Here is a 24,410-nt window from a genome sequence, read left to right as displayed (position 1 = left end):
CGGTGCGGCTTTGATTACTCTTTCCTTCCCGCGCATTCCTTTGCCCAACACAAAAGGTTTGCGGCTGCCTAAGGAGAGACTTTGCCGAAGCGGGTGGTGTTTTGCCGCGGGAGGCCGGAGGAAGCAGGTTAATCGGCATCTGTTCCCCGCCAGGCAGCAGCATGGGGAAGACAATGGGAAAAAGCTGCCGCCTAATCAGGAGCTTTGAAATAGCCGTATTTGCTGATGACAATTGCAAAAATAAAGGCTTTTCAGAGAGGCCCGAGCCAGAGCAACAAACTCAGCGGGAGCAAGTGAACCTCCCTGAAAAAGTGACCTCTAGATAAAGAGACCAAATAGCAGCTCTGAAACGGGGAGATAAGGCCACCGAGTTTCAGCAGAAAAAACAGCTTTCAGGGAGTTGGTGCAGGCTTGTTATGGCTTTCCCATAATGAGCCCGTTTGGGAGAGCGGCAGATGTTCAATCAGCTGCGGCTCCCCGGGGGGGGCTGATTCCGTGCCCCTAGCACAGCTGTAACTTCATGCCCAGAGTTGCCCAAGTCCCACTTTTTCCCCATTTTTTTTTGGCAGACAGCGGATCGGGGGCAGCGCTGGTCCCCGCCAGCCCGGACCCGCTGGCTGCGGATGAGCTGATGGAGAAGCCGGCCAGCAGAGCCGGGGAGCTCGGACACGCCACCGCCCTCAACCTGCTGCCACCTGCCCAGGACAGCACCGACCCGGCGGCGGAGGAGACGACGATGCTGGTGCAGAGCCACGTCCTGCCAACCCCCACCGCCGCCCCTGATGCTGATGACAAACAAACTTTCCCTGTTAAGAAAAAGCCACCTACTCTAAAGCAAGTAAATACAGCAAGGAAGCACCCGAGGCCCAAGCCCGCCCTGCCAGGGCCACCCCGGGCTGCCTCCCCAGCCACCCCGTTGGGCTCTGGGCTCCCCACCGCCTCCCAAGAGCCGCCGGTGCCGGCAGAGGCAGCGGCTGGGGTGGGGGATGCAGAGCAGAGCCCCCCTGAGCTGCCCTGGGGGAGTCGGGCCACCACCAGCCTCCCCGTGCTGCAGATCTCCCCATCCACCCTGCCACCAGTGGTCCCTCGGCCCTTCCCCGACGGCACGGACGGTGCCGGCGAGGCTCCGACCGCCGCTCCCGCCGCCGCCGCCGTTAACCGGACGAGTATGGTGGAGAGCGAGGCGCACGGCTCCGTGTGGGAAGAGAGCCAAGAAACCACCACGTCCACCATCATCACCACCACCGTCACAACCACGGAGCCCACCCCGGGTAAGCCACGCATGGGGCCGGGGGGGTGTGCGGGGATGGGGTTACGGCAGCTGACGGGGAGCAGCTCTGTGTGGTCTGCCGAAAATCTTGGGGTTTGGGGCTGCTTAAAATCTTGGGGTTTGGGGCTGCCTCAAATCTGCACCCCAGCGGTGTTGGCCGCTGGAGCAGGGACCTGGGTGCTGGGTTTTAGGGCAGCGGGAGCACCCGGACGTGGGGCGAGCCGGTACCTGGGGCAATCACTGCTGCGTGTTCCCCCCCAGTCCTCTGCAGCATGAGCTTCCACGACCCCGAGGGCTACATCGACTCCACGGACTACCCCCCGCTGCCCCTGCACAGCTTCCTGGAGTGCACCTACAATGTCACCGTCTACACGGGCTACGGCGTCGAGCTCCAGGTGAGAAGCGCGTCGGTTGGGGGGGATCACCATGGCCCAGACCCCCTGCGCCGTGGCGGCAAAGGATGCAAACACCCATGGCCTCAGGCACGGCCGCCCCGGGCACCTGCACTTGCTAAAAAAATACCCTTCCCAGGGAAAAAAAAACCAACTAGATTTTTTCTTAGGCCGTGTAATATATAAACTGTACGAGGGAACTGGTACATCCTGAACGTCAGCGATGATCAAAGCACTAAAATGCCATGCAATTAATGTAACAACGAGACACTGGCAGGCAATTTGCAAAAAAAAAAAAAAAAAAAGGCACTCGGGCTTCGTGGGAAGGGGCGAAGCAGCAGGGCTGTCTCCAGCCTCAACACGTTTCAAACACCACCAGTCCACGGTCTCCACGCTCTGGTGCCCAATCCTTTCTCATTTTTTGTCTTTTCCCCGTGTCACCGTTTGCATCCAATTAAAATCCATTAACTTTTGATCTGTGTAATTAAGAATGTGCATTAAGAAGAGGAGTAGTTCCAGTGAGCTTGTTCCTGCCGTCCCTCCGGCGGGCAGGAGGGGCTGACCTCCGTGGCACGACTGCCACCGCGGCAGTGAGCCCCGCTGCGGAGGTTGTCCTGGCACCGGCACAGGGGCGAGCACTGGGATACGTGCATCTCCGACACTTTTCCGTGGCACTAACTCTGTCTCCCCAAATCCGCAGGGCGCTAAAGACAGGCCGATGCGCTGTAAATTCGCCTCCGTCCATGATCCATCAGGTGACACCACTCCTGACCCTGCTCCGTTGTAAGCTGAGGTTTTAATGGAGCATAAAATTAGCCTCTCCACCCTCCCCCGAGCTCTGCGTTTCACTTTGTTGATGCTTCTGAGCTTTTCAGACAAATTAAATCGCAAGAGCGGGTCCGCGCTGGCTGGGCACGGCCTCATTTGGAGCTGGCTGGGCGTACGCCGTGCAGCCCGCCCGGCAACAGCCCCTGGGGTGCCCGGGATGCCCGCGGGTGGCCGGGAAGGGCTGAGCCACCCCAGATGGATGGGCACCGGTGAGAACCGGAGGAGGATGGGTCCTGGGACTGCAGGCAGCGGCGCTGAGTGCCCCGGAGCTGCTGCGGGCACTTGAGTGCAGGAAAACCACCCGTGCCCTGCCTCAGGGTGCGCAGCGGCTCAGCAGGGAGGAGGGAAGTGGGGGGGGTGGTCCCTGTCCCCCCACCCCAGGGCCCCTCCGCAGGTGCCCGTGTGCTCCAGCACATCAGCATCAGTGAGCGTCTGACCCGCCACGGCAGGCAACAAGCTCTGCAGAAGGCTTTTTAACCATTTAGGCAGCAGCGGAGACATGATTTATGTCCCGAGGAAGCTAGAAATAGCATTCACGGCAAGCAAGACAACAGATTTATCCCCTCTTTTTAGTTCGCGCAGGGGATGTCGCATGCAATCCATACTGATGAGCCCATGGAGGAGAAAGACAGTGCAGGGCAGGAATTTAGTCTGTGTTTGCATGGAAACCTGAGTTTAAAATGACAAGTCCACCCTGGACGTCACCCCTGAGCAGTGGGGCTGGTGCAGAAAGCTCTGGTCCCACGGCTGGGACTTTTCCCCGCTGTCACGAACAGGCTTTGCCGTTACCTCCCCGCTGCTCCCCGTTGTTTTGCCCAGTGCTGATGGACTCGCTTCCATCGCTTTTTAATTATTTCACATGTACAAGCTCTACGAGCTTCAGTGGCTCCGAGGCTAATTACATCGGGCAGGTGCTGGAGTAATGCAGTGCGACTTCCTCAGCTGCCTCACCGTGATGTGGGTAATTGGTTAACATTTAAGTGATTTGGATTTAATTCGCAGTTCCTGTAATGGAGATGGGCAGGGAAGACCTCGCTGGGTGAGGAGGAGCGGGGCTGAGCTCTCCTGCAAGGATGGTGTGATGCCAAAGTGACCCGTGGGGGTTTCCTTTTTTTTCACGTGGATTTGCTGGGGCCAAGCTGGCAGCTCCGGAGGCCAGATCTGCTCGGGGATGCTGGTTTGGGAGAAGCCAGGCTGGGCTGGGGAGTGGAGCTGGGCAGGCGCTGCCTGGCTCTGGGGCGGGGAGGTGGGTTGGACGGGCTCTGCGTGGAGCCTGATCTGGCGTGCTCCCCTGTCACGAGCGGTGCACGGTCTCAGCAGGCCCTGCTAGAGGCTGGGCAAGAGGAAGGATGTCCTGGAGAGCGTGGGGGAAGGTCTCCTTCAGGATTCAGCATGTGGCATGAGGGGGAGGGCAGAGCAACTGATGGTGAAGTGCTCCCTCTTACCTCTGTGAATCTTTTTAAAGTCACCTGCAGGAGAAAAGAGAAGCCCCTGGAATGGGAAGGTGCTGACCCTGCATGGAGGGGGTCACATCTCAGTGCAGGGACCATGGGAGAGCACGGTGTGGCAGGAATGACTGTGGTATGGCAGCCCTGCCCTGTAACAGGAGACGACGACACCCTGGGGCTGCTCCTGTGGGCACTTGGGGCCATTCAGGAGGCCCCGGGGACCCTCCGCTTCCTTCCCTTGAGCCCTTTGGAGTCAGACCCTCGCTCGCTGCAGAGCAAAGCTGCCTTTCGTGAGGAGCGGGCACAAAGCCTGGATGTCAGGCATCGTCTCGGGAAAGGCTGCCAGCAAACCTGCCTGGTGCTGGGGGCTGCCCAGGGGTGGGTGAGAGCTCAGGGCCCCTGCTTAGGTCCCTGCCGGCAGCGCCCCTCCATGCCCCTCACAGCATCCCGGAGGGAGCTGTGCCTTACCCCGGCTGCCCCCGCACCAGCCAGGTCGCACCATGGCAGCCCCGAGAGCCGTGGAGCAGCCAGCTCTCCGAATGCTTAGTTAAATTCTATTTATTTTTAAAATTCTTGAATCTTCCTGGCAGGAAAATAGCATTTCCCTAAAGAGATTTTTCTAGTGGGTGAGCGAGGCTGGCAGCCTGAATCGAGGATCCCTCCTGTCTTCCCAACAGACTTCAGGAGCTGACATTGGTGCAGTCTTTGATTAAAGTAAGAACTTGTCCTCCCCAGCCCCTGGCAGGAATTTGCCCATATGGTCCCTCTCGCAGCGGCTGACGGTCCCTGGCACGAGGCCACCGCATCCGTCTGTACCCGCCGGTTACTCCAGAGCGGCCGGGGACCTCTGAGGATGCCAGCCTACCTGGCACTGCCACGGGGAACTGCGGGTCCTTCGCAACGACATCCCTGCTCCAGGCTCCTCTGAGCCCGGCTTTACAGGAGGGGGAGGCTCCCAGCGGTGTCCCCACCCCGGGGCACCCTGCGAAGGGCCGGGGAGATGCCGCAGTGTTCATGGGCTCCCTCCCTTCTGCAGAGCTCTGCCTGCTCCAGCTGCTCCTCGGAAACCCTTTCCCAGCAGCAGAACTGGGGAGGGAGAGCAGAACAGCTCGGCTGCAGTCGGCTGCTCCGATGGCACTCCTGATCCATTCTCTTTCTCGTTTGCTGGGGTGATTTGGTGCTCGCTAGCGTGTTGGAGACCAGTCATCACTGGAGGAAGCTGGCTGGGGAGCCGGTTTGTCTTTGGGTGATTTTGGAACAAAATGTGTTACAAACACCCTGGAAACGTCTTTGCAGTGATTCAGACCCAGCTCAGGAAGCAAAACTCTGCCCCGGTGGGAGCTGGGGGACAGTCGTTAGCGTTGTACGTAAGCCCACTTAGCATCCCTGGATCCCACGCTCCCAATAATTCATCCCCGATAACGTTTCCTTCATTAAATTTATTAACAATTAGATCTGAGCCATCCCACCAGACGCGAGGTGTGTGTGCTGTGCTGGGGAGGCACGTTTTCAAGGCAAAACCTGGGGAAGAAGAAATGACCCAGGATAGGTCAGGGTCCAGGACAGGCACTTGCCCCGTGTTTCCGATGCACCCTGCGGCACCCGTGAGGACCCAGGACTGTGTTTCCCTGTGGTGAGGACCAGAAACTCTCTGCAGTGACCCTGCCGCAAAATAAGGCAAAATCAGCTCCTCCTGGGTTAAAAGCATGGGCTGGGGTGACCCAAGGCGCCGGGAGCTGCTCGGCCCAGCCCCACAGCAAGGACCAGGCTTTTCCAGGCACTGCTCAGGGTTTACGGACCTTCGGGGCAGGCAGGGAATTACCTGATGGGGTCGGGGTCGTTTCTCCTGAAGCCTCACTTCTTCCAGCAGAAGGCCGGAGGATGCCGAGCGCCGCGGGTGGCTGTGTGCGCGGTACCGGCGGCCCAAGAGCCGGGCACATCCCCGCCTGGTGCGCTGGGTGGGGAAGACGGGCAGGGTTGTGACAACAGCAACAAATCCTCCTAGTCACAACATCGTCGGGAGCGCTCGCAATCACGGGCTAAGGCTGTGGTGTGTGCTAAATATAGAGCCCTGGTCCTCGCACACTTAAGGAAACAAATGATCTGATGAGCATCTTTCTGCTGAAATATGAGCCCATTTATTGCGCTAAATGGACGTGAAATGTAAATGTGAGGTTACTTTTCAGCTATTTCCAAATAATAATTAAAGCCTTTTGGGACTGCTCATTAGACGCATTTGCCGTGTGTGGGTGAGGGATCCCGGGGAGCTGCACGGGGTGGATGGTGAGCACCAAGCCCTACAAAATACCCCGCTTGTGTTGCAGATCTGTGCCAAATTGTCCAGCCCTGGCTGGGACCAGTGAGCCTTGGCCATGGCCATGTTCTGTGCCGTGGTGCCCTGAGATGCAGGTCTGCTCCCAGGGCTGATGCGAGTGGAGTTGGAGCATCACCACTACCATAACCAGTGACTTATGGGACCCCTCCGTCTTTGTCCTGTCTCACCCTCACCTCCTCGACCCCCCTGCCCAAATCCGCAGTTTCAGCAGGGAAGCAGAGATGGGTCAACTCGTGCCGCACAGGAGCATCCTGCTTTGAAATCCTTTCAAGCATCCTGCCTGCGCCTGCTGTCCCAGGGGAGGGAGAAGGGGTCGGTGGTCACGGGGGGCCCCGGGCTCGCGCAGGGCACAGGTTGCTCCATGGCAGCTGAACGAGCAGTTTCTGTCTGCAGCAAGCCCCCAGCGCTGGGAGCGGTGCGGAGGGAAGGCTGCGGCGGTGCAATGCTCTGCGGGCGCCGCGGGTGTTTGGGGCTGGGACATGTCTGGTCACCTGCACCCCGTCGGGACCCCCAGCTTCGCCCCCGCAGCTCACAGGTCTCTGCTCCCGCCCAGGTGAAGAGCGTGAACCTGTCGGACGGGGAGGTGCTCTCCATCCGTGGGGTGGACGGCGATGCCCTGGTGGTCCTGGCCAACCAGACCCTGCTGGTGGAGGGCCAGGTGATCCGCAGCCCCACCAACACCATCTCTGTCTACTTCCGCACCTTCCAGGATGAGGTGGTGGGGACCTTCCAGCTCCACTACCAGGGTGGGTGCCTCTCTGACATGGATGCGCGAGGAGGGGTGGGTTTGGGGGGTCAGTCCCGTGGGGCTCGGCCCCACCGGGCTGCAGGGGTGGAAGGATGCCAGGCTCTTCCCTGGCAGCCCAGCCGGGCTCCTGTTTTGCTGCGTGTCCATGCTCAGAGCATCGTCTGGGGTGGGTCGGGCGGCAGCCTGTGTTTTCCCCAGAGCAGAGGGTGCAATGTGCACCGATGTCCCGGACCCCCGCGCTGGCTCTGCTCCTCACATCTGCCTTGCCCCGTTTCTGTCCCCGTGCAGCAGCTCTTCCTGCACAGGCTCAGGCTGCAAGTCTATTTTTTTTCCTTGAAGAGCTATAAAAAATAGACGAGTTCAAGAAAATTCTTTTTGAAATAGAAACTGGGTCTGAGCAAAAGCAGTAACAGGTGGAGAAGCAGCAGCGTGGTGGTTTGTCTGTGCTCTGTGCGGCGAGGTCTGTCCGTGCCACCGTGGGCACATCCAGCGTGTCCCCAGCGCTCCCCCCCTGCCACCGACTGCAGGGTGGCTTGGAGCAGACAAGCCCTAAGCTCTGAAATGCTTCTGCTTGTTCCAGTGTTTATGCTGAGCTGCAACTTTCCCCGGAGACCTGATTTCGGAGACGTCACCGTGATGGATTTGCACTCGGGTGGAATTGCTCATTTTCACTGTCACCTGGGCTACGAGCTGCAGGGTCCCAGGGTGCTTACCTGCATTAACGCATCGAGGCCGCACTGGAGCAGCCCGGAGCCAATCTGCTCAGGTACGGTCCTCCTTAATTAGCCTCAGCGCTAAGAGAGACTGGGATCCCCAAAGAAAAAAAAAAATTAGAGTTGCTTTCTTTGCGCCGTGTGTTGAATGCGGTCCCTGGGGGAGGGTGAAAGCAACGCCCAGCGCTGCGCGCAGCACAACCCGAGGTACCGCGGGTTTGCACGCCAATGGCAGCAGAATCTGCTTCCTAATTAAGCGGAAAGGAAATTACAGATTTAATGTGTGAGCATATATACGTATACATAAAACAAAGCAAAGCCAAGCCAGGCAAGAGGTTCATGCATTAAAGAGTGCTGAGAAGAGCTGGGCAGGCATCGGGGGGGGGTGTTCATCCCCTTTGCTGTGCAGAAGCCCCAAGCGCGAACCCCTGCCCGTCCCCTTTGCCCTGCCCCGTCTCCTTGCCCGTCTCAGCGGGGCTGTGCTCTGTCTTGGCAGCGCCCTGCGGCGGGACGGTCCACAATGCCACCATCGGCCGCGTCCTCTCCCCCAGCTACACGGGGAACCAGTCCAGCAGCATGTACTGCGTGTGGGCGATCGGGGCCCCCCCGGGCCAGAAGCTGCACCTGCACTTCGAGAAGCTCCTGTTGACAGAGAAGGACAGGTGAGGATCCAGGAGCTGCTCGGGTGCTGCTGGCCAGTGGCGAGGGCTGTGCTGAGCCTGCATCCCTGCATCCCTGCATCCCTGGGACTGCGGAGAGCTTTGCTGGGTGCTACATCTACAAAGCTTGGAAGTTCCCAGATGGTCTCAGCTCTCCCACCTCGCACCTCCTGCCCTCCCGGTGCCTGGGGTGCGGGTGTCCCCGCAGGCAGCACCGACCCCAGCTCGGGATGCAGCACAAGGGAGGCTGCCAGCCAGAGGATGGTGGGGACGGGGGCAGAGAAAGTTCCTGACGCAGGAGAGGAGAATCCTGATTCAGATGTTCAAGCGCTCAGGAGGCAAGACGGGTCTTTGAGCCGAAAGAGGACCAGCCCCTGCTATCCCGAGACCCTGCGCTTCGTGCCAGGGGATCTTGCCGGTCTCCTGATCCCGCTGGCTGCAGGGTGACACAGTGCGCTGTGTCACACCCCTCCTTTTCTCCCCCCGAACACCCGATGCCCGGCACCGCTCAGCACCGCGGTGCAAGAAGCTGCAAATCCCCCGCTATCCGCATCCGTAACACAAAGCACACACTTAGGGTGCTGGCGCTTGGGTTTAAACAGCATTAACATTCAGTCTGGTAACAGGCAGTAAAGCAGGTTTATGGCTTGTAGTAAAATCAAAGAATAAAGCCCCTGTTTATGACACAGTAAAAGAGACTTATCTGGTTGGTGAATTTTTGTTTGCACAATTTCTTTAAAATGCCGTATTCCAGGATCACCAGAGAGCGGGCGCTGGCGAGGAGGAGGGGCCGGGTGATGCTCTGGGGGGGGGACGTGGGGACACTTGTCCCATGTAACGTGCGGTGTCCTCCCGTGCAGGATGGTGGTGTACAGCGGGGACACGAACCAGTCCGCCGTCCTCTACGACTCGCTGCGTGCCGACAGCGTGCCCTTCGAAGGGGTGATCAGCGACGGCTCCTCCATCAGGATCGAGTTCCTCGCGGAGGAGCCGGCGGCTGCCACGGCTTTCAACATACGCTTCGAAGGTGATGTGCTCTCATTTTGGTACCCCTAAGAGCAGCAGGCCGGCCTCAGCCAACGCTCTCGGGACATTTGGGCAATTAACAGAGATAAGGCTGTAGAAAGGGTCTTGGCTGCCCCCCGCCACCAGCAGACCCGGAGCTCCACTGTGGCATTGTCCCCAGGTCACTGTAGGCACACAGGGCAACCCAAACCTCCCCTGGGGCTGAACTAGCTTTGGGGAACAGGTTTGCCTAGCAAGAAATAGGAAAAGAAATAGCTAAATGTCATTTATTCCAACAGAAAAGTTCGTTGGTAAGCTGAGTGTCCACAGGACTCATCTGAGCCTGCCGTGGGGCAGCCCTGGCGCAGTGGGTGCCTCGTCCAGGATGGGGCCCCTCCAAACCCCAGCTGAAAAGGCCATCGGTGCCGTGGGAATCACACAGCCTGCGGTGACCCTCACCACCAAAAGCCCACTCTATTCCCTTCCCTCGGTCCCTGTAGTGCTGGGTACCGAGCCCACGCCAGCCGCGGGGACGGGGGCTGTCCCAGCCCCTGCCCTCCCTGCAGCGCTCGCTCACCCGTCTGCCTTCCTCCAGACCCACCAGCGGCTCCTCCGGGGACCGGCAGGGACGGGGCACTGGGCAAGGCCCGGCAGCTCACACGGATTTGCTCCAGTTGTCATTTAAGTGCGTCCTGCTGCCGGGATCGGTCCCGCGGGAGCCCCGTGCCTCTGAGCAAGCTCAATAACGCGCAGTAATCCCAGGGGAGATTGCTCAGCAAATACAGCAACTGGCAACACAGCGAGCGTGTTACTGATGCTGGTACACAATGGAAGTGGGGTTTGGTTAAGCCTGCGTGGCTCAGGGCAGATAAACTGTTGTTAATCCTAATTGCCTGTAAAATACACCGTGGAAGAGGCCATGCATGCACGGCGGGGATGGAGGGAAGGGTTTCTAGCTGGGGACGGAGGCAGAGCCCTGGGCTTATCACCCCAGGGGCCGAGGGTGTGAGGAGCAGGGGAAGGTAGTGCTCCCCCCAGCCAGCCCCTGTGGCTAACGGGAAGTTTCTCTTCCAGCCTTCGAGAGGGGCCACTGCTACGAGCCCTACATCCAGAACGGGAACTTCACCACCTCCGACCCCACCTACAACCTGGGCACCACCGTGGAGTTCACGTGCGACCCCGGGCACTCCCTGGAGCAGGGCCCTGCCGTCATCGAGTGCGTCAACATGCGGGACCCGTACTGGAACGACACGGAGCCACTGTGCCGAGGTCAGTCCCCGTGCCGCGGGGCGATGCCGGGCGGCGGGCACAAACACCCCCGGCACCCCTGCTGAGCCCTGCCTGCCTCTCCCTCCTGCAGCCATGTGTGGGGGGGAGCTGACTGCCGTGGCTGGGGTGATCCTGTCCCCAAACTGGCCGGAGCCCTACGCGGAAGGGGAGGACTGCATCTGGAGGGTCCATGTCGGCGAGGAAAAGCGGCTTTTCCTGGACATCCAGCTGTGAGTAGCCCAGGGCCTCGGTGTGTGTCTCTGCCGTGACAGTGCTCAGCCCACTTCACTGCAGTATCCCTGCTCCCCTCGCCCCAGGGACCCACGCCTTTCCCTGTTCTCCCCCTTGGAGCTTTCCTAATCCTCTATGATGTACTCAGCATGCAGGGGGAGGTCCAGGGCAGCACTGGGTGCTGCTCCTTGAGTTCAAAGCGCTGTTATACCATCCACTGCGGTAGTTAATTGCTCCCAAGACAGCTCCTTGGGAGCACAAAGTCATAGGGAGCACACAGACACACGCAACTGGGAGTGACACACAGCACCATCACGAGCTGGGTTCATTTCAGGGCTAGGAAAGCCTAGGGACATCCATGAGCTGGAAACCTCGGCTTGGTCTTTGGGCTGAATGGGATACAGGCAGTACCAGGATGCCTAAGGGAGGGCAAGGGGCAGGGGGAGGCTCTGCCCGGCCCTCAGTCCTGTGCCCTGCCTTCTTTTCCTTGTGGGACCAACCTGTCTTCACAAAATGTGTCCGTTCCCCTCCTGACAGCCAGCCCACTCCTGTGCCATTCAGCGACACGGCACAGAAAGCAGCGGGGAGCAGGCACCGCAGCACTCACTGCACATGCCGGGGGTTAGAGGGGTAGGGGATTTGAAGCCAGGCTGGAGGCCCTTGGCGTGATAATGCTGCCGATGCAAAGGGAATCTCCTTCAATGCTATTTTGGGTTTTCAAGAGGAGGGCATGTTTCAAGTAGGGCTTAGAGTCATAAGGATTTTAAAGCTTTTTCTACAGTCACAAGTCGGAGCTCCCAGTGCACCTCTCCCGGCTTTGTGGGTGCTCGGGCTGAGCAGAACTGGAGGCCAAGTGATTTGAAGTCATCAGACATAAATGTCACTGAGAAAATCATGTTTGACAGAGAGCAGAGATTTACTACAAATGTCAGCTTGCCACGGGGATTAGCTGGGCGCCTTCCAGGAACATTCTTAATAAAACGTTTGGGGATCAGCTCAGGCGTCTCCAAACAAGGCTGAATTAGATGCGCAGGGCAGGGGTGCCGCAGTGACCGAGTGTCTCCTGGGCCCACGGGTACTGTGCACGTACAGCCAGCCAGATCCTCCCCCGTGTACAGGAGTGCAGGCTTGGCTGGGAAAGTTACTTCAAGCCTCTAACATGGTGGAGGCTCCTCCTGTGGGGCTGGGAGCATCCTGGTGCTCTCCCCCTGCCCCTCTCCCCCATGGGGAAGGGCAGGACGTGGTGTCCCTGCCCCAAGCCCTTGCTGCCCTTCCTGAGACGCCCACTAGCAGAGTGCTGGGTGCTGGCCGTGCTCCCCAGCACTGGTGAGCCACGCTGGCACGCAGGATGAGGCAGGGTGGCAAGTAGGGGAAGGTGATGCCTGTGCCCATCCTTGGGGTTGATCCCATCGGTTCACCCACGCTACCGCTACCAGCACCGAGCAGGCAGCCAGCGGTGGGGGCTTGCAGGGGCTGCAGAGGCAAAAGAAACAGCCTGGCAGCAGGGATGGCAGCCCCGGAGCAATATTTCCCCCGGGGATGCGCAGCCCATTTGCCTGCCCTTTGCTTGGGAGCGAGGAGAGAGTCCCTTGTCCCCTCCCGGCCGGGGGGCAGCCGCATCCCTGCTGCAACGGGGGTGGATGGAGGCTGCTGCCGGTGCTGGCGCTGGCTCTGGAGCAGGGTTTGCTGCCTGCCCTGCCTGCCCTGCCCGCCCGGCAGGACGCCAGCCCTCCCCGCTCCGCTTCCCTGCGCCATCCGCGGGCCGCCACTGCTCTCTGCTGGCCGCGGCCACCGGCGCTGCAGCAACGCGTGAAGAGGCGCGGGGGGGGACACAGCCGCCGTGGGGCTGGGCTTTTCCACGCCGTGGGGCAGGGTCTGGTGAAGCTGGTGTCACCCCACCGCGGGGCTTGGGGCCGCCCTGCCCCACGGAGCCGCCGGCACCTCCCCGGCATTCGGGGCGGCGGGCGAGGGCTCGCTCCCTCCCGAGCCACCCACCGCTGCCGGCAGGGAGGAGGGAGCCTGGGCGAGTTATGGGGCTGCCGTTTGACCCCCAGCACCGCTGACCCATCCAGGACAGGCCAGCATCACCGTGCTTGCCCAGCCTGCCTGGGGATGGGGACAGGGACAGGGATGGGGACGGGACGCGAGGCAGGTTCGCTGCACTGCAGCGCCGGGGCAGGTCGCCACCCGGCTGCTCCTTAAGCCCGACACTGTCGTGTCCTGCCTGGGCTCCCTGCCCAAGCTGCTCTCTAACCAAGCTCTCCTTTCCAGCCTGAACCTCACCAACAGCGACATTCTCACCATTTATGATGGGGACGAGCTCACCGCCCGCATCCTGGGGCAGTACGTCGGCAGCAGCGGTCCCCAGAAGCTCTACTCCTCCAGCCCCGACCTCACCATCCAGTTCCACTCAGATCCTGCCGGGCTCATCTTTGGGAAGGGGCAAGGATTCATCATGAACTACATAGGTAGGGAGAGCGGGGTGCTGGGTGCCTCCCCTGCCACTGCAGTGCAGGTGAGGACCATGACACAGCCGGACCAGGTTGTCCAGGTGCCAGGTTTGGAAGCAAGGAGAATGTGACTCCTCTCCACATCCCACCGAGTTCCTGCAGAACCCCCCAGCCCCACTGCAAGTCTCTGGGTCAGTCAGTTCTGGGGTGTCCCCGTATGCCTCCCCTCTTCCAGGCTGGCAAGAAGGCAGTGGCATTTTTGGTCCCTGTTAGCCCCGGTCTGCAAAGCAGAACAGGGAAAGAAATTGCTGGAAACAGGGTTGCAGGATCCCCGCCACGCACACTCCGTCAGGCATGAAGCTGATGGTACTGAGGCACTGCAGCGAAGTGTCCTCCTAGGAGAGGTCACGGAAGCCAGTCCCCGGGTGGGCTCCTGAGATGGACATTCCCGGCTCACAGCTCCTTGCTCCAGAGAGGCTTAGACTACGTCTGGAGACGTCTGTTCACATCGTCCTTCGGTGCAGCCATGTCTGCTAGACCGGGGCGGCTGATGCCCAAGGAAGGCACAAGGACTGGGAAGGGCGCTTCTTCCCCGCAGCTGCCTGTGGCCTTGCTGCCTGCCTCTCCTCTGACCCGTCTTCCCCTGCCAGACTTCTTCCAAGCGTGTTTTCTTTCCATTGCTGACAGCTCTGGCTACGACAGAGAGCAAGCTGCAATGCAGATCACCTGTGAGGCTGCAGGTCCTATCCCGGGTGCACTGCAGCGCACGCTTGGCGCTGGGCACAGCGTTTGGTGGGCACGGGGCTGGGGGGAGCAGGGCAGAAACCCCTCACCGGAGCAAACCAGGCATGCCATGACCGCGGCATCTGAGGAGCAGGACTGCTCCTCTCCTGCGCCTGCAGCCAGAGCTCAGCCTGGTGTTCCCGGGTTGCTCCTTCTGTCCTGACCCCAGCAAAGGTAGTGCCCTGTTTTCATCAGCACAGCTCTCTGCCTGGTTTTAGGGTCAGGGCTGGGGAGGCTTCAAAGAGCCCCCGTTACCCACTGCTGCCCCTTCCCTCTGCCCGGGGATGCCACCCGTGGACAGGGCTGCCAGCTGTGGCCCTGCTGTTTGCGGTGCATGGGGCTGGAGAGCTCTCGGGGAGCGACAGGCATTCAGCGACGAGCCGTGTGTCCACGTGCAGTGGCTCCGTGGAGGGCTGCGCCGTGGAGTCTCGCTCGGTGGGTGACGGTCAGCATCTCTCTTGGCTGCAGAGGTGTCCCGCAATGACTCCTGCTCCGACCTGCCCGAGATCCAGAACGGCTGGAAGACCACGTCGCACACGGAGCTGGTGAGAGGGGCCAAGATCACCTACCAGTGCGACCCGGGCTACGATATCGTGGGGAGTGACACCCTCACCTGCCAGTGGGACCTCAGCTGGAGCAGCGACCCCCCCTTCTGCGAAAAGAGTAAGTGCCCCGAGCAACATGCTGCTGTCCCCATCGCATTCCGGTGACCCACACCAGTTTTTAACAGCTGCTGGTCCACGCTGCCCCACTCAGACGCCTTCTTTTCCCCAGTTATGTACTGCACGGACCCGGGGGAGGTGGAGCACTCGACCCGCCTCATCTCCGACCCCGTGCTGCTGGTGGGGACCACCATCCAGTACACCTGCAACCCCGGCTTCGTGCTGGAGGGCAGCTCGCTGCTGACCTGCTACAGCCGCGAGACGGGGACGCCCATCTGGACCTCGCGGCTCCCGCACTGCGTCTGTAAGTTCCTCCTGCCCTCCCGCAGCCCGGCTCCTCTGCTCGGGGGGGTCCTGGGAAGCCCTTTCCTGCAGACGAGACCTTCCCTAGCTTCGCGGGGTGGGGCAGAGCTTTGAGCTACGTGAAAGCGGGATGGGGTGAGATCTCAGGTGCTTGCCCGCTGCCTCCCAGGCTCCTTCTCTCCCTTGGCAGTCCAAGCCCTGGGGCTCACCCCGGGATGTGTTCCCTTTCAGCCGAGGAGTCGCTGGCCTGCGATAACCCAGGACTGCCAGAAAACGGCTACCAAATACTTTATAAGCGCCTCTACTTGCCAGGAGAGTCCCTGACGTTCATGTGCTATGAGGGCTTTGAGCTCATGGGGGAAGTTACCATCAAATGCATCCTGGGCCAGCCGTCCCACTGGAGCGGACCCCTGCCCATCTGCAAAGGTAACGGCGTGGGGTGGCTGGGGGGGTCATGGGGGCAGCCACAGCCTCGGTCCCCAACCCGGGCCAGCCCAGGGACCTTTGTCTGGCTGCAGACTCCCGGCGGTTCTCTAGCTGGGGGTGAAACTCATCTGAAACCTGGGTGCTTTTCTGGATTTGTGCTGAGCGAGCTCTGGCGACCCAGGGAGGGGGAGCAAACCTTCTGGCCACCATGCTGATGGTGTGGGCCATGCAGGGCGTCATCTGCTTTCCTTGCTTTGTTGCTTCCCATAGTGGTTTGCCCAGGCTCGGCAGGGATGCTCTCCTTGGGGACCCACTGAGATGGGAGAGCTCAGCCCCGGGGAACGCCCTGGGCACTGGGATAAATAAGGGTTTAGTGCACTTTCTGGGCACAGGACAGTCCTCCCATCGCCACTAAACTTCAGGGAGGAATTGTTCTTAATTACTACTTAATGGGACTACGTGGAGACCTTGTCTCTTGGGGAACAGGGCTCTCTGGAGGGTACCACCGCCCCAGGCAGAGCCGTCCTGCCGGTGTCTCGCTTGCCCAGCCCGCTCAGTCCCATGCCATCGCTTACAGAGACAGAGAGTTTATTAAAAACCACAAGTTTGCAGCGTGGCTTGGGGCCAAACGGGGCAGGGAGACCCCGGGCCTGGGCTGCCCGCGCAGCCAACAGCTGCCGGCACCCAGTCAAACCCAGTTACGTACCGGTAACTCTCCATTTCTCTTCCAGTGAATCAAGACAGCTTTGAACATGCTCTGGAAGGTGAGTGACATGTGTTTGAGCCCCGCGCGCGGCCCTCAGCCAGAGCCTGCGTGGAGCCCGGGAGGAGGGAGCGGGGGAGCAGGGGCACAGGGGGGATCACAAGGTGCTTGCAAATGCCACCATAACAGATCCTGTCCTTTTAGTAGCAGAAGCTGCTGCAGAGACATCGCTCGAGGGGGGAAATATGGCCTTAGCCATATTCATCCCGGTGCTGATCATCTCCCTGCTGCTGGGAGGAGCCTACATCTATCTCACAAGGTTGGGCTTGCAGATGGGCGGGGGGGCCGGTGGCAGACCCCCATGGTGACGTGGCTCAGCATCGCCGTGCCCTCGCTGGCCACACGCCCCAGGCACCGTCCTGGGGAGCCGGGCACCGAGCTCTCGCTCCGGGCTCCCTGGGGCACTGGTGGGGAGCTGGGATGGGGGGGACGTGGGAGGACGGGGCTGGCCGTGCTTTGCTCTGGGGTGGTGCCGTGCAGCCCAGTGACTCCGGCGTCTCCCCCGCAGGTGTCGGTACTACTCCAGCCTCCGCCTGCCCCTCATGTACTCCCACCCCTACAGCCAGATCACGGTAGAAACGGAGTTCGACAACCCGATTTATGAGACAGGGGTGAGTCCTGCTGCGCGCTTGCCTCCCTGGGGACCGTCCTGATGGGGAAGCGGGGGTTTCGCCGGGCGTGTGGCAATAGGATGAGTCAAGCCGTCCTGATGTGGGCGCACAGAGTAACGGGAGGCTCCGTCCCTGTCTGCGTCTCCAGGGGGGCTGGGGGGGCTCCGGCAGGCAGGGAGGCAGAGGGGGCTGACGGTCCAGGCTGGGAGGGCACCGTTTTCGCGAGAGCAAAACAACGCCCAGGGCCTCTCTTGCCGCCCGGGAATGGGGAATTATCCTGAAACGCAGCTGCTGCCCTCAACTGGCTTTTCCTGCTTTTCAGGAAACGAGAGAATACGAAGTTTCGATATAAGGACAGCGGTAAGAGAGTCTCCGGCTGCGAACTTAATGTGCTCTCATAGAACTTCCTCAGTAACTAATCCAGAGACCACGTGGAGTTTGGTTGGACCCCTGGACCTGCTGTTGTCTTTCCTTTTGCCTCTTTATTGAAGATTTTACTGTTTTCTTCACTGTATTTATTCTATTTAAACTGCGATAGGTGTGCTGCGGAGCCCCGGGCGCAGGCAGCAGCGGGAGCTGGGGCAGAGCTGGGTCCCGGCGAGGGCCGGGATGACGTGGGGGTACCCGCTGTGTCCCCCGCCCCCGCGCGGTGGCACATCCCCCAGCACTGCCCACGCACACGCAGGGGGATTTTTGCGGTTTCTGATGTTGTTAAAAATTAAAAATGTCTCCATTGCAAGAGCCTGCAGTTGATTGCTGGGAGCTGAGGTAGGCGCAGGGTTTGCCGCAGGGTCCTGCCCTCCCCATCCCGCAGCTCCCGGTTCCCCTCGCCCCCAGTGGGAGCCGCAGCTGGGGGCTCAGGGTCTTGTGTGCCATGGGTGCAGGGACAGTCCTCGCTGCGGGGAAGCGGACTGTGGCTCAGGAAAGCTGCCGGCTGGTGCGGAGCCCCGCTGGCCGTGCCCGGGGAGCAGGGGACAGCCCGGCACGCACCAGGTACATCCCGCTTTCTTTTCCTGCTTTGCTTTGGATGCTGGAGAGCCAGCAAACCAGGACTTGCAGCTTTACGGAGAAGCATTAACCAGCGACCCCCCCACACCCCGCCCCAGCCTGGGAGCCGTGGGAAGCCTCCCTGGGCACAGGGAGCGGAGCGGCCGGCATCCCTTTGCTCACATCAGTCATTCCTCTTTCATAACACTTACCGTCACCCTTGCCAGGAAAGCCCCGGTCCCGCTAATGGCCAGAGGTCGCCCCTTTTCCCCCCCCGGTAGCATCTCAGGGTAAGCAGGACGGACTGGGCTCCCTGCCACCGCTCCCGCCAGCTGCCGAGATCCCCTTGGCCGCAGGAGGGTCCAGCACCCGCCCCGGTGTGCGGGCAGCCGTGCCGGCACAGCACCGGGCAGGGATGGGGGCATCGCAGCCCTGCCCAGACCCCCCCGCGTCTGCAGCTCCCACCCAAACCCCCCCGGGGCTGGCACCTTGCTGGGCAGGGCACGGACAAGGGGATGAAGGTGGAGGTGTACTGGGGAAGGAAAGGCAAGTAGACAGCGTGGCCGGGCTCCAGCGTGGGAGACCAGCCCGGGGGGGAGCAAAACAGGCAGAAATCAGCCCATCAAAGCTGGTCCCACCCCAAGCGAAACCCAGTTCGAGCCTCAGCATCCCCTGCGCGCCTTCGCTGCCTTCACTTCTGCCAGAGCCGGACACTGGCGGGGCTGGTCCCACTCTGTGGGGACACAGACCCCCAAAAGGGCCATCTTCTCCTCCGCGCTGCCACCCCTCCAGCCAGGCTCTGGGGGCGGGGGGGAGAGAGAAGCCGCCGACGTGTCCTTGGCTGCTGGTGTCTTTCTTTTGTCCTTGTAGAACTGCAATTGTAACCACGGGAGGCTGGTTTAGTTTCGGGATGGTTAGTGCATCTCTGCAGTGTACAGCTGAGACTTAGTTTTTTTCCTTTAAAAACAATGAATGTGTGTTTGTAATTTGTAAAGGTTAAAAAAAAAAAAAAAAAAAAAAGAAAAAAAATGTGCCAAAAATGTACTAAGCATTTCATTTCCCTTCATACATGTCTGTTTTTATAAGAACAATGTGAAAATTGCTGGGATTAAATATTTTTGAACATGATAAAATACTTCCGTGGGAAGCTCTAGCGTTCACTATAACCTCAATACAAATTGCTCTGTATTTTTAAGTGCCTGAAATAAGTTTGCAGAGACCTGAACGGCAGGCAGGCCCACGGCGCGGCCGGCTGCAGGGGCTGCGGCGCTGCAAGAGAGGGTGAGCGCTGGGGACATCGCACGCCTCGCTGCGGGACGGTGACCCGGTGCCTTTGCCTTGGCTCTGAATGTGGCTTCCAGGGGCCAGATCCTACCCTGGTGCAACCCCATGGGGTCCCCCCTGCTCCCATGGGAGGGAGTTGGCCAAGCACTGCTGGGACACAGGGTGAGGTGGCATGGCCCTGGGGACATCTTTCCTCCACCGGACGCCCTGTGGGACCCAACACCGGCTCCCCCCCTCCCACACACCCAGCCTCATCCCTTCCCAGAGCACTGCCCGTGCCAGCCCAGCAGTGATGCCCCGTGGGCTGGGTGAGAGTCTGGGTCCTGCCCCGAGGCACTGGGACACTTTTGGACACCCATGGCCATGTCACAGAGGATGCACAGAAGGTTCGGGGGAGCCCTGCTAGCACAGACCCGCAGGGCAGGGGGCCTCTGGGGACCCATCCTGCCTGTGCCCCGCTCGCCGATGGCTGCCCGATGACCTGTGGCTGTCACACGTCAGCTCCTATGGGGCACGTGGCAGCTGGGGCAGGGTAGCTCCCCAAAACCCTTGCCTGCCCCCTGTACAGCTCCACGCTGTCTGGCACAGCTCGGGAAGATCTTGCAGCTGGGTGGGAAAAATCCCTTTGTGTCTCCCCGGGAGCCTCTCCACCCCCGGCTCCAGCGGGGGCTTGTCTCTGCCCCTTGCCCACAGGAGTTTTCCCCCCCGAGCATCCTTTCAGGAGCCAGCCGGGCCCTGGCACGTCCCTGGGGAGTGGGGAGGATGAAAAGCATCAGGAATGTGCAGGGCAGGGTCCTGCCCGGGGGGACCCCCGGGTGCCTGCGGAACAGGTTCCTGCTATCCGGGAGCATGGTGGCAGGGTGGCGGATGTCGCCACCTTGCCAAGGAGCAGGGCCACTGTGAAATGCCGGGTTAAATACCATTTCCTGACACCTGCAGAGTGCCAGGTTACCCTGGCAATGGCCAGTGGGGAGGGATGGGGACGAGGATCCCACCCAGCACCCTGGGAAATTCCCTCTCTTGGAGCATCCGCTGCCCTGCCAGGAAACCCGGGGCCTCCTGTGCATCCCTGCACCTCCCCACACAAAACAATAAAATAATCCTGCACTCTGAAAATGTGCTTTTAAAAAAGGTTATGATGCGACACAAGATAATAGCTTCATGTAGCAGCTGTCAGGCTAATGCACGGGGCGGGGGGCGAAGGAGCCAAGGCTCTGATGTGGAGTATTCCCGGGGGAGGAAGCTTGGGTTATTTTTGGACAGAGATTGCAAGAGAATTAAAATGAAGGGGGGAAAAAAAAAAATGTCTTTATGCTGCCATTCTTCCTCGGTGACGTAAAGCGGGAGCCAATCTCTGGCCTCATGCTTTGTGCTGTGGATTAAGCTTTGTCTGGGCGCAGCAGCCACAGCCATTCCCCGCCTCTCCCCTGCGGAGAGCCCGAGCGGGAGGAGGCAACGTGCTTGTCCCCCGGCAGTCACGTAGCGAAGGATCCCCGTGCCCACCCACCCGAGCTCGGGGACACCTCACCTCCTCTCCAGCCGCGTCGCAGGGCGGTGAGGCAGAGCATCCCTGCCCAGCCCCAGGGGATGCTCTGCCCCGGCGCGGGGGGCTTGCGCTCCCTAGCAGGATTTCACGCAGCCGTTTGCTGGCTGCGTTCCTGCTCCTTCCCTGATCGTGGGGTTATTTCTCAGCAGGAACAAAAAGCCGGTTTTGGGGAGCCGTGCCGGGGATGGAGAGCTGGGGCAGCAGCCGGCCCCCAGCCCCTCGGCTCTGCTAAGGGCTTTGCTCAGAGCCAGGAGGCTGGAACCGGCCACCGAGTGCCCACGGTCACTGGTGTCAGTGGTGACAGAGCCCTGGGGCTGGCGCTGGCATCCTCCAGTGCAGAGTCGGAAAATAGCAGCAGGGTGGAATACGACTAAAGAGCAAAGAGCTGGGGGGCCACCGGCTGCAGAGCAGCACCCAGAGGAAGAAACGCTGAGGGAGGGGTGCAGGGCTGCGTGATAAAGCCATGCTCTGAGCTTCCTGCACGTTGCCTGGGCACAAGCTGCTCTGGCAGGGACTCAGGGAACAGGATCCTGCGTGGTGCGGGTCTCCTTGTCTCGGGGAGCACAGGGACGGCCCCTCCGGGAGCACCATCCCAGCTCCAGCCTAAACGCTCCGGGAAATCCTGGCCTTGGCAGAACACGAGCGCAGTTTTGGCTGCAGCCGTGTCCTGGCAGAGGCTCAGGGGAGGACACCGGGCGGTGTCTGCCCCAGGAGCTCAGGAAAAGGGAGAAGGAATCACCGGAGCCAGGAGGCTGCCACGCAGACAGGGCTCCTGCCAGGGTGTCGCTGGCAGAGCCATGCCAAGCACATCCCAGGGCTGCTCCCAGCCCTTCTGCTGTGTAACGGTGCCTGAGCCGGGTGTCGCTGGCAGAGCCATGCCAAGCGCATCCCAGGTCTGCTCCCAGCCTTTCTGCTGTGTAACGGTTCCTGAGCCTGCTCTCGCTGACTGTTTGTCCCCTGCTAGACTCTTGCTGTCCCTGCCCGGAGCCCAATGACCCTTTCTGATGCCCAGGTGCCAGCAGGGGGGCCAGGCTCTGCCCCAGCAGCAGCACTCCATCCTGCAGTCGCCCCTCCATCCCGCATCCCGCATCCCTGGGCACTGTGGAAGCAGGGGCTGCAGAGGCAGTGCTGCGGGGTGGGTGCTTGGGGCGCTCCCCCCAGCCTGCAGCGCTTCAGGGGATCCCAGCTGAGCCATCCCAGCCCCTGCCCTGACTCACAGCAATGACATCTCCCCTGAGCTCCCCGGCTGGGTGAATCACCCGGGCCAAACAGGAGGAGAGGAGTTGATAGGGCAGAGGAGGGACCTGAGAAGCAGAGGACGATGGCAGCAGGATTAACCCTCGCAGCCAGCCCCCCAGAGGAGCACAGGGCAGAGGCATTGGGTCCCTGCACCCTCAGCGTGGGACATGCATGGTATGCGTGGTGCAGGGTGTCTCTGTGCTGCATGTTACAGGCTTAGCATTACTGGAGGAAACGCACAGCAGGGAATCAGGATGAGACCCCCGTCCCTCAGACCCCTTGCCCCTTCTCTCCCCCAAGCTCTCCGAGCTGTGGAAGGCTGCACAGCAGATCGGTTTCTGCAGTGCATGAAGTGTTGAGAAGGGGGTTGTTGCGCTGGAGGGTGAAGAGAGCCAGGCGACACCCCAAAGGCAGAGGGAAGAGAGGGACAGCTCGTCCTGTGGAGAAGAGACGAGCGGCGGAGCTGAGGACCAGGGACTGGAGAGGCCAGAGAGCAGAAGGCAGGCAGAGGGGAGAAAGGATGGGAGAGTCCAGAGCCCAGCGCCGAGAGCCAGCAGAGTCTGTGGCTGCCGATAGAAGGATGCGCCGTCTGCCAAGAGCAGGCAGGAGGTGCGGGCTGAGGCTGGGAAGGGTCTGGGAAAGAGCAGGAAGGAATAAACTCACCCTCCTTTCACCCGGCAACATGCGGCGCTGCCAGGGCCCTGCAGGAGCAAAGCAGGGAGAGGGCTGGGATGGGGAATGTGCTCGTGGGAGCAGGGAAACAACAGGAGAAGACAGGAGGCAAGAATGTGACAGGGCAGAAAACAAGGTGCGGCTTGCTTAGGTCTGCAGTAGCCGGGGATGAAGTTGCTCCAGAGCATGGACACACACCTGAGGGGCTGAGCAGAGCCCTTCTTTCACTCCTAAAGCCCAGCTCGAGCCGTGACGGTGGCAGACGGGCAGGCTGGCTACCTGCAGCACGCAGGGAACCTGCGAAACAAGGCAGGGCTTCCCCCGCGCTGGGAGCGGTGACACGTGTCCCACGCAGCTCCACGTGGCACCCTGCCACAGGGCCAGGGCAGCGCTGCCAGCGCTCTGCCCGCACCCGGGCTCTGCCCACTCTCAGCTCGACACGGCGGCTCATCCGGCACCAATGGGAACGGTGGAGGGAGGGCTGGAATTTTGGGGCCCACGGATTTGACAGTATTCCCTTAGGTGAATGGGAAAAGGGCTGGGGAGGAAAAAAAGCAAGAAGCAGGCAGCAGCAAGGCTGAAGACAAACTGTTCCTCCACCAGCACCTGAGTTGATAAGGGACACCCCAAATTGCTAAAAATTTTACTTCCTCTACAGCCAACCGGCAAAGCTGCTCTCCTCTTTTTCCATAGGGCCAAAGCGTGGATGTGTGCAAGGTCAGCTTGGAAAGGGAAGGTTTTGTCAGCCCTCTCAGGCTGGTTGAACTGGTTGGAGCCCAGTGTGTGTGGGGCTGGCTGCGCTCGCAGTCTGCTCCAAGCGCTGAGCTGCTGCTCTTAGACACGGCCGGGCACTGCCAGGGCTCTGCAGCTCCTGCACCCGCTGCCTGTGGGCTCTCAAAGGGAAATTCCAGGAGCTGAAGCTCCCATGGCCCAGGAACCTCAGCCCTGACGGAGGGAGGAAGCGCCGCAGCGCAGCGGGAATGGGAACAGGAGATGCCAGCAGACAGGTTGTCATTTACCATCCGAGGGACCTTCCTAACTGGAAGGGCAGGAACTGGCTGCGGTGGCGGAGGTGGGGGGGGGGTCACTCAGACACTTCTGCCACCCCCTGGGAGTGCCCACAACCCTGGGGGCTGCCTCCCCAGGCATCTGCATCCATGGGGCTGCATCCCAGGTGCCCCCAGCCCCCCAGGACAGCATCTCCTGTATCCTGGCAGCCAGCACCCCCGGGAGCAGCTTCCCCCCACCTCAGGTGCTGCAGCACGCCCTCACATCCTTGCTGAGGCATCCCTGGCTGGCTGCATCTCAGGCACTGCCTCCCTGGGTGCTCCTGTCCCCTGCATACCAGATGCAGGCATCCTTGGGGACCAGCAATCCCTGCATCCCGGGTGCTGCATCCCTAGGTGCCTGCATCCCTGCAGCCAGTACTCCCTGCACCCCTGGAGCCAGCATCCCGCACATCCCAGCTGCTGCATCCCTAATAGTCTGCGTCCCTGGAACCAGTATCCTGTCTCCCGGGTGCCTGCATCCCTGTGTGCTCCCACCCCTGGGGCCAGCAACCCCCGGGGCCAGCATCCTCTGCATCCTGACTGCTGCAGCCCCCAGCACCTGTATCCTCGGAGCCCGTTTTCCCTGCACGTCCTCCTGCATCCCCCTCGGTGCCTCTGCACCTCCTGCATCCCCGCTGCTGCAGCCCCAGACGCCTGTGCCCCGGGGGACCGTGTTCCCCGCCCCACTCCGTCCCGGGGTGCCCGCAGCCGGGATGGATGTTCCCCTAGGGACCAGC

The 24,410-nt window shown here is 61.0% G+C and overlaps 1 protein-coding gene across 1 annotated transcript; it reads left to right on the top strand.

The window, feature by feature from the left end:
• The first annotated feature begins 430 nt into the window (after window positions 1-430).
• On the top strand, window positions 431-17,248 carry SEZ6L (seizure related 6 homolog like). The gene is given in 18 exon segments (XM_054219655.1): window positions 431-481; window positions 484-552; window positions 554-1,271; window positions 1,532-1,665; window positions 6,827-7,019; window positions 7,602-7,787; window positions 8,231-8,396; window positions 9,254-9,420; window positions 10,473-10,667; window positions 10,759-10,897; window positions 13,170-13,366; window positions 14,600-14,794; window positions 14,906-15,097; window positions 15,328-15,522; window positions 16,254-16,286; window positions 16,430-16,544; window positions 16,794-16,896; window positions 17,219-17,248. Coding segments are annotated over 18 exon segments (3,078 nt in total).
• The last annotated feature ends 7,162 nt before the right edge of the window (window positions 17,249-24,410 follow it).

This window comes from Rissa tridactyla, chromosome 13 (assembly GCF_028500815.1).
Source record: "Rissa tridactyla isolate bRisTri1 chromosome 13, bRisTri1.patW.cur.20221130, whole genome shotgun sequence".
NCBI classification, from domain to species: Eukaryota; Metazoa; Chordata; class Aves; order Charadriiformes; family Laridae; genus Rissa; species Rissa tridactyla.
Note: the sequence above shows the minus strand (reverse complement) of the source record. Positions and strands in the feature narration are given on the sequence as shown.